We start from the raw sequence: 9,139 nt of genomic DNA, 5'->3' as shown, positions 1-9,139 counted from the left end.
TGTCCCGTATGAAAAGGTCAAACGGATAAGGACAATGTGGTGAATTAATATGTATTATATGTTATATAAATGTGGCATGCCTAACAGATCCAAGCAAGAACAAAACTATTATTGTTTAGGTCAGAGTCTAGTTGCTGAATATATGGTAAGAAAAAAAGTTTGGAAAATATTGCTTATATATATTATAATAATTGGCAAACTCTTTTTTTCATGTTTATAGTATGAATTTTCATTATATGTATTTAATACAGGCATCCAGCTTGTATTTCATACGTTTTTTTCATGTTTCAGACCCGGAATTAAGATTGATTTAGTACTGTCATACATATACATTTCCATAACTCTTAGCATAAATATCAATACAAATATTGTATAATCATTAATCATGTATTTTGATCACAAGGGATGGCGTCTTAAATTGGTATCTTTTCTGTTATAAGTGTGTACAATAACTGCTATCAAGAATAAAGAGTGTTTCCGGCGCTTCAGTTAAACAATTGTGAGCCGAAAGGGCGAAAAATATTTATCTTCCCTCATGAAGAAATGAGAGACTGACTGTCTATATTTTCTGAAATTGTTATTATATTGTAAAGATTTGTTCAACAAATTCAACCAAAGTTCAGCAGTCCCGATAGAGATAGGAATATACAACATTTGTTGCGCGTGCAATGCTTCCACAATGGATTATAAAGGGTGTTCAATTTGCAGTGTGCTTTACTGGTAAGTAGGATACATGTTAATTGCTCGTTTTGGTCTTCGATGTCACTAAATTAGTGTTTTTCTACAACAATTTCTTTTACTGCTACTTCTTCTGCTACTGAGGTCTGTACTGCTGGTGCAGGTGCTGCTACTACTATTGCTCCTACTGCTACTTCTACAACAATATCTTCTTCTACTACAAAGGAAATGCAAAAAACGAAATGCAAAAATGCTGTTTTTCACATTGTATGCTAAAGCAGACCGTTTTATGTCGGATTCATCATTGACTCATTTTACACTCAATATTATTAGTAATTTATTGTACATTTTCTTTTAAACAACTACAATTAAACAAGATATCTGGCGAAAATTGCCATTACTGCAATGCCTTATTGTGTGAAAAAGATATATTTCTTTATTTTATGACTTAAAAAGATGATTTACATAAATTATCACATCATTTTCTTATTGATCAATATTTATGAGTTATAAAGCTTGTTCTTTTTGCTATTCATTGTTTCTCAGTTTATTTTATATTTTAGCAATTATAAAAACAGTCACACTCTCTTACTTGACCATTGTATTTTATCACGCTTATTAAGATTTCAATTTAATAGATAAAAAAATCTAATATAGTCCGGTAACGAATCTTTGACATACATGATATGCTCTATGTACAACAGTTATGAATCGCCACGATTTTATAGAATATTTAGTATGGTGTTCATGTGGAAATCTGATCATGTAGATGATTGGAACCTTTCAATTTTCCTTGCCATGTGTTTTACAAAATGCTCTAAAATAAAGCAGACATGATTTAACCAATGAACAAAAAATATTAAATTATCGACCTTTACAAGCAAACAAAGTAGCACCGATGTATTTTTTACAAAATAAAGATCAACATATTGTTTACACTACGGATGGTTTAAGGATTAAAAGTATTAATAAGATACTTAACAATAGCGTGTTATACCCACTTATTTTATGAGAATGGAATAGCCTATCGGCGTCCAATAAGTTAAACAAATTTATCGCTAAAACTTCCAGTTTTATAACTTAATAGATATGACGTCATAATTTGGTCCCCTGCTTGCAGAGAAGACGTTGCAATATAAGTAAGCTAAGACATATTGTGTATTATCTGCAAAGCTAAGAAGGACTTACACGCTTGCTCGCTTCGAGGATCACTCAATCATTTAGAATTTACAAAACATATTTTAAAATATTAACGTTAAACTGATGAAAATAATTGATAAGAATTACACCGTTTCAAGTTATAAACTTATATGCTGTAGCGTTCCTACCCTAAGGGTGTATAAATGTATGACATAATTGAAATCAATGCCATATCGTCTTCTAAATACTAAATGGAAAATGATCAGATTGAATAAAAATTAGCTTTTACAGTTTTTTCAATAAAACTCTTATGGATTCAGTTGAAACTAGAACTTATCACCCTTCGTATTTATCCATACGAATATTTTCAGTGTAACGATTCAAATACGTTTATCAAGAGTGAAATGTATTCTCGCAATCAGTTTGCACTCTTTCCATTTACTACTTTTTTCAGCTCTGTTCGGGTATATCTGCGAGGCCAGGAACCAGCACGGAACATTATCAGTGGTAGGGCCTGCGTTTGTGAACAGGGAGGTTAAACTGAAAGCAACACCGTTCTACCCTTGGGGATGTGACGTAGAATGGTTATACATAATGGAAGGGGGCACACACTTTCAAACAATGAATGGGCCACATGATATTAAATATTCGGAGGATGGGCCATTCTTTTTGAAATGGAAGGCGTCTGTTGAATACAACAGATCTGAGTTCTACGCCGGATGTTCAACAAACACAGCAATAAGATCACGCTTAATATCTTTAGATGTGAAAGGTGAATATCGGAGTCCATTTCAAGGTGTTAACTAAATATGTATTGATACACACTTATCTATATAGGTATAAAGTGTGTTTACTCTTTGTTATTTGTATTTTATTCTTTAAAGCCTCATTTCATTTATTATATTTTAAGGCCTGTCCACCTGTTGTTTTAATGTATACAACACCATGATTTTAATCTGATAATTCCGCTTATTTACAGATATTATTGGACAATGTGGAGTCCTTGTGATTCTACGGCCGGTTGTTCGCGGCGCGGACGTTAAGGTTGGATATTTTCCGTCTGACTATTCTCTACGGCATCAACTAAGCACTAGACGAACATGGAAGAAAAATGTCGACGACATAGAGTTACGAGAAGGTTCTTACGAAGAGGATATAGTTTCTATATATTTGTACATATTGACTATATTTAACTTAAAAAAAAGGCATGAGGGGACGTATATTCTATTTTGTAATTTAGGTTACAACACGGATCCTGTGCAGCTTCATATTTCCGGTACTTTGCTTTGACTTCATCGAGTATTCTGACTTAAATATTGGTTTTGTTTTAATATGTTAGCTCGAAATAGGAAGGAGTCATATAAGTACAAAAACGACAATAATGTCTCCAGATAAAAAAAAAGCATGAGCAGAAATGTAATAAACCTTCAGGTTTCATGGTTATATGGTATTTTTAGTGATTTAAATTATTTGTTTTGTTTTTAAAGCCACCGAGTTACCCAATCCTCGGCCCAAAGTCAGCTGACTTTAATACAACAGAATGTATTTATGTTTATGAAGATTCCGACGTATATTGCCAGACTGAAAATGGAACAGAACCAGTACAAGTGGCACTTTTACTGGGACAGGATTTATTAGCTCTTGCTGAAAGCGAACAGAACAATGGGTCTTACCTATTTCGTAACGTTCATCTACAAATAAACGGACTGGCGAGAAGGAATATGACATGTCAGGTTTCAAATGCAGCCCTTGAAACACCTTACGAAGTGCACGGCATTCTATGTAACGTAGGTAAGCAAGTAGAAAATACATAAGGTAAAGCTATGATTAACCATTTTGTATTAAAGTATTGTTGGATCGTGTATACTATTGGATATTGTTAAATCATTGTTTATACTCCAGAGAAAGGTAGCCAACCCGTTCTAACACTTCCTGAATTTCTTGATGGTGAAAGCTCGACAACAATATGTGAAGTGCGCAATGTTATCCCAGCTCCGGTAATAGATATACATGTTGGCAATGTTTTGCTATCTGATGTTCAACAAACTGATATTTTTAATGGATCTTCTCATACTTATACAAGCACAGCTAAGGTGACAGCGACTAACAAACTGTGGAATGGAAAAGAAATGTGTTGCACCAGGAAAAGTATTGACGACTTTGGAATAGCAGATCATTCCATATGCAAAAACATCAGTATCAAATGTAAGTTTAAAGTGAAACCTTTATTCAAAATCGATACATACACATGTATAACAAACATACATTTTGAGTCATAAACCTTTGAATTCTTACTAAATAATGCAATTATGGCAAATGTTAATTACGGGTAACAAGATTGTAACCGTGTATTTAATAGGTATCCTTCATTATAACCATTGTTTTTCACATTTATTCACCCTTTTTGGAATAATAAAACAATAGTATTAATCGTGATAGATCTTATGCGGGGGTGAGAATGCATCTTTAACTAGCGTATTTATTGTATAAAATACGGGTACTCGATGACGTTTAACAAGAGGAGACTGAGATCATACCTAACACACTTGATATACCTATCTTTCTCGTGGTAAATGTTTGTAGCATGGGAGGATACATAATTTATTTATTTGTCATTTTCTGAATCGTAAACAATAACAGTAATATAAGAGTTTGTTGTGTTCTGTTTCAGATCCGCCGTCGAACATTTCAATGTCCGTCAAAACAATACAACAAAAATACAACGATAGTGATATCTGTTTCATAAATCTTTCTTGTGAAACGAATGAATCAAATCCACCTTGCGCCATTGATTGGTCAAGCAACAGGGATGATTTAAGATATATTGATACATTTAATGGGACTATTGGTGAACATGGGAGTTACCGTTTTGTTTCCAATGCGATTTACATAGTGGCTAACGGCATGGCTAGGGGAACCATTACATGTTCCACAAGATGCAATCATTTCTCATCCCATTTAACTCAAAATTATACCGTATCATTTTCATGTACGTACTCGTACTTGTATCTATGTTGTCGACTTTAGTCCACACTTTTTATCAAACCGAGATTACTATCTCCATACTAATTATGCCTTTGTTTTGCCGAAAGATCCATTATACGGAATGTATTATTATATTATACTATGTTCTAGATAGAGTGTTTTACCAATTTACCAAACAGTAAGTCGCAAATATCACAAAACGTACAATAAGTATTATTTACTCTTTTAATCATTTAACAGATTGAATTTTGTTCTGATCTCCACAATGCCTACACTGCATTGAGGTTATCCGACTCTGTACTTGAACACGACGCCACCTGTTGATGTACCTCCGGATACAACAGTGGTCGTAAAATGTACTGTGTTGGATGAGTGCAATGCAAACGGGCAATACACGCTTTGGTGGGAAGATGGAGAAAGCACTAATATAAAGACTGTAGCAAAACAGACGAATGCCTGTTAACATTAAATCATGCCGGCCACGGTGAAAGGATATTTTTTTTTGCAAAAAAATAAACTCAGAGAAAGTGTCATTGAAAGTTTTAAGCTCATTGACAAAGTGTTGGTAATCACCTATTCAGATATTTATAAAACTTATAAAGCATGAAATGTCTTAAAAATTATTTCAATGATATTGCAATCTTATTGGAAACAAACAATTGCAGGCAGTCAATCCCATGACATTCAGACATTGTTTTCAACATTTCGATTCCCAGTCAACAATGTACTTATTGGGGCAGCCGTTTTCTGTGGACTTTGCATCTTCTTTGCAATCGGAAGTAAGGATTGTGTATCATTATCGTAATACTCTCATCAAATGAACTATATTCTCATCCATAAGAGTTGTGTAATGATAAACCAAACCTCTGATTTAATCGCTGTAAGATCGAGAGCAGTACTGTTCATATATCATTTTCCTGATATCACAGTCGACTTATATGAACGCTCATTACATTAAGCATATTTAATTATTGACTACTGACCATCGATACGCTGTTTTGCCACATTTTATCATTTATTTTGTCACAGACCTAGCAGTCTGTTTGATACTAATATACGTTTATAAGCAAATATAATAATTTAGCGATTTACCATTAACGCACAAAACATTCAGATACTTAAGTACATAATGGACAATGATCAATAAAACACTTTAAAATGCGAACGAGCCAATTCTCAAATATCTTAAACAAAAAATATAAAATGCACATATTTCAACATTTTATGTTTTATATTGCAAGTGGTGTTATGATCAAAATGATTTAGATACTAACGCTAGTATAACGCACCCTTCTGAAGAATACGAAAAACGTTCAGTTTTGAAAGGGTCCACAATAGAGAACAACCTCTTTCAATAACACTACTGCATTGACTATTGGTCGTTAGAGCGACATTCTTCTATTTTTCTGTTTCGTTTAAGTTTGACATTTTAATACATTAAGGCATATTTAGGACGACTGAATTACAAATACGAGAAAGGAAAGAGTAGGAAATATATATTTTGAGTGATTTTTTACGTATGAGTTTACAAATTTGATATCTTTTTTAATAGTTCTACTTTCTTTATTATTAAATGTTAAGTTATGTACCGTATAAGAACATACCTAGTTGCAAAATACTCCTCAAGCACAACTATTTAGAAATTAATTTGGTTCTATGTTTCATATAAACAAATATCTTTTATAGGATGTATATTTCTTAAAGAACGAAAGGACAACGCCGTCAACACAATAGAAAAGTATGTATCAATAATGTTTTTTTTTTTTTTTAATTTGACATATCTGCTTAAAGTTGCAATCTAACATATATTTGTATTTGTTAATATATTGTGCAATTTACTAATGACAGTTCATCCGATAAAAGATCTGACGATGCTTGGGCTTAAATAAGTCATACGTGTATAAGTACTTTTGGTCTTATAAGTAATGACCTACTTGTTGCGTTCTATTTTTAGTGTAAATTAAAATTAGTGATTTAAAATATGATAATATGACATATCTGTTAAAAGTTGCAAAGTAAAGCCTTAACAAATTACATTACAGTAATGACAAACGTGTTTCGTTCTATTTCAGTGCTGAACATCACAGCGGTAAGTTTCTGTAATTTAGGGTAACTATCCGTGCATGTGTAAATCCATGTCACCCCCTTGAAAATCCTACCATGTACCATGTAAAGGTTAGAGTTTATTAAGAGATTTCTTCTAAAAAAATAACCTATGGGAGCGGCACGCAGCGAAGCGATCGTGGTTTCTTTTCATGAATACATAATTAAATATTTCCCTCCAAAAATCTTTTATATATAAATCGAATTAATGATATCTGAAAATAACAGACACAGCGTCGGACAATGGTGTGCTTCACATAGAAACGGAAGGAGTCCAATACGCAGTCGTGCAGAGGCAGGCGTCTACACAAAGGATTGAAACGCAGGTGAGCCACCCTTCAACTTGCGAGGTATTCTTCGAGATAATTCATGTGATGCAAATATCATTCGTAAAGTACAAGTAGCCTAACCAGAACAAGTAAGACGTACAGGATAGCAAACTACATGAAGTTTCAATCTCAGTGTATTGAGAACACCTTAATTGAAAACGATAAGGCGGGTTAAGCAATCTTTCATAATTAAATGAACATGCATGCATTCAAAGATAACCACTACACATGATACTTAACCAAATATGATGCCATTCAAGTTTAAAAATATAACCTTCCTTTTCCAATGTCATCGGTTCTTGGTAATATTTATACTTACTGATTATGTCATTTGGTAACGTAGGTCAATGCTATATATTCCAACAACCACGTGATGACAACGGCCTAGCGTACGCCGAGGTGGACATCACGTTCCTACAGGAAGCTAACGCCCGGCAAGGAGAACAAATACGCCGACGGAGTATGCTGAAATTGAGTTTTACTCCACACAGGAACCTGCTTTAGAAGATCATGTGTCCCACAATGCATCATCGTTGAGCTAGATCAAAGACCAGAAATAAAACAAAAAACAAGCAAACTGCCCCATTGTATTGTTTCTTTATCGTATTCCTCATGATTGTGCTTGATATGTGAACGTCTTCTTTTGTATTCTATATTGAAATAAATAGGGTTTATAGTTTTAAACCCAACACAATAAAATCAAAACCACTGATAGGAATTTATAAATGTATTACTTCCTGAATGTTATTATTGACTGATGAAATGCTTTTACTTTCTCATATATTTGTAATATTAAGTCATTTTAATTGTCTACACCTTAGACGCTTTTGCTGTACTTCAGTTTCCCGGTTTGTCTCTATAAATGTAAACTATGTACGTGAAGTAATCGGCAGGCCTTTCGGAATACTATTTTGAAGTACTACAGCAGTAGCATTTGTCTTATTTATTAAGGAGATTTTAACATATTTATCTGGATAAACAGGTAGTTCGATAGGCCAAACTGAACGCCATACATGAAGAAATGCAATGATCTAATAGACGTGTAAATGGTTTTAACAGGCATTCAGAAACATGCATTTTGAATGCGATATTCTCAAAGCACATGTACACGCATGATATCATGTTTATGACGGGAAAGGTTCAAGAAGGTTCTCTTTTGGCCTCGAAAATACTAAAACATATATATAACGTGTGTGAACTAAATAGTCATAATAGTAAGAAATGTTGATCATTTTATTTTTACCTTTGACGTTAATTGGAAAACAAATGACATACATTGCACTTTTTATTAAGCATTGTATATATTTGCTTTGTATAAGGCACATGTTTGATCATTACATAGATTTCAAGCAGCAATGTTTATTTGATACCGCTAGAAAATTTGCAAGTCTGAGAAGCAGAAACGTTGAACACATTACATTATTGTATATAACTTTCGTATATTTGTATAAAATTAAAATATGAACGTTTCTATTGAAATATGTAAAGTACTAATTGGTAGTGTACGCACATACACGTATAGTATACAAACGTTAAAGAAATCCACTCTATCAAAACACGCTACTCTGTCACGATGCACAAAAGCATTCCTAAGTGAAGATCCTAGTTGACATATCTTACAGAAGTACTTAGCGTTTAAGTTCTTATTTATTTCATGATCGTGTCTTATATTATAAAGGCAAATCCGGTGTCTATATAGTGAGCATTAGTGTCTAACATAAATTGGATGTTATTGCTCTTTTGTTATAATCTGTTTGTAATCATACTAATTTGCCTGTGCGTATGTGCATGCTGCGATGTTTGTTTTAAAGATAATATGCTGTATATGCTTGTATCTGAATAAATGTTCAGTTCTCTTCTGTTTATTTCTACCAAGATCAATCTCAAATGTGATCACAAGTTTC

At 33.2% G+C, this 9,139-nt stretch overlaps 1 protein-coding gene and 1 long non-coding RNA gene across 2 annotated transcripts; both read left to right on the top strand.

Moving 5' to 3' along the window:
- Window positions 1–3,319: 3,319 nt before the first annotated feature.
- On the top strand, window positions 3,320–5,608 carry LOC128235693 (uncharacterized). Its single transcript, XM_052950494.1, has 4 exons — window positions 3,320–3,609; window positions 3,721–4,023; window positions 4,490–4,807; window positions 5,469–5,608. The coding sequence occupies exons 1-4, from the start codon at window positions 3,540–3,542 to the stop codon at window positions 5,606–5,608; spliced, it is 831 nt and encodes a 276-aa protein (XP_052806454.1). The 5' UTR covers window positions 3,320–3,539.
- Window positions 5,609–6,875: 1,267 nt separating this feature from the next.
- Window positions 6,876–8,914, top strand: LOC128236089 (uncharacterized). The gene is made up of 3 exons (XR_008261256.1): window positions 6,876–6,892; window positions 7,135–7,232; window positions 7,579–8,914. It is a non-coding gene; the product is annotated as an uncharacterized LOC128236089 (long non-coding RNA).
- The last annotated feature ends 225 nt before the right edge of the window (window positions 8,915–9,139 follow it).

The sequence above is a fragment of the Mya arenaria genome, chromosome 5 (assembly GCF_026914265.1).
Source record: "Mya arenaria isolate MELC-2E11 chromosome 5, ASM2691426v1".
Taxonomy (NCBI): Eukaryota; Metazoa; Mollusca; class Bivalvia; order Myida; family Myidae; genus Mya; species Mya arenaria.
Note: the sequence above shows the minus strand (reverse complement) of the source record. Positions and strands in the feature narration are given on the sequence as shown.

Bases quoted from the DNA above. Each gene is read 5' to 3' on its own strand.
- LOC128235693 (XM_052950494.1), top strand. From the start codon at position 3,540: ATGACATGTCAGGTTTCAAATGCAGCCCTTGAAACACCTTACGAAGTG. The intron at 4,024-4,489 runs GTAAGTTTAAAG...GTTCTGTTTCAG, and splicing joins CAAAAACATCAGTATCAAAT to ATCCGCCGTCGAACATTTCA. The intron at 4,808-5,468 runs GTACGTACTCGT...AAACAATTGCAG, and splicing joins TTATACCGTATCATTTTCAT to GCAGTCAATCCCATGACATT.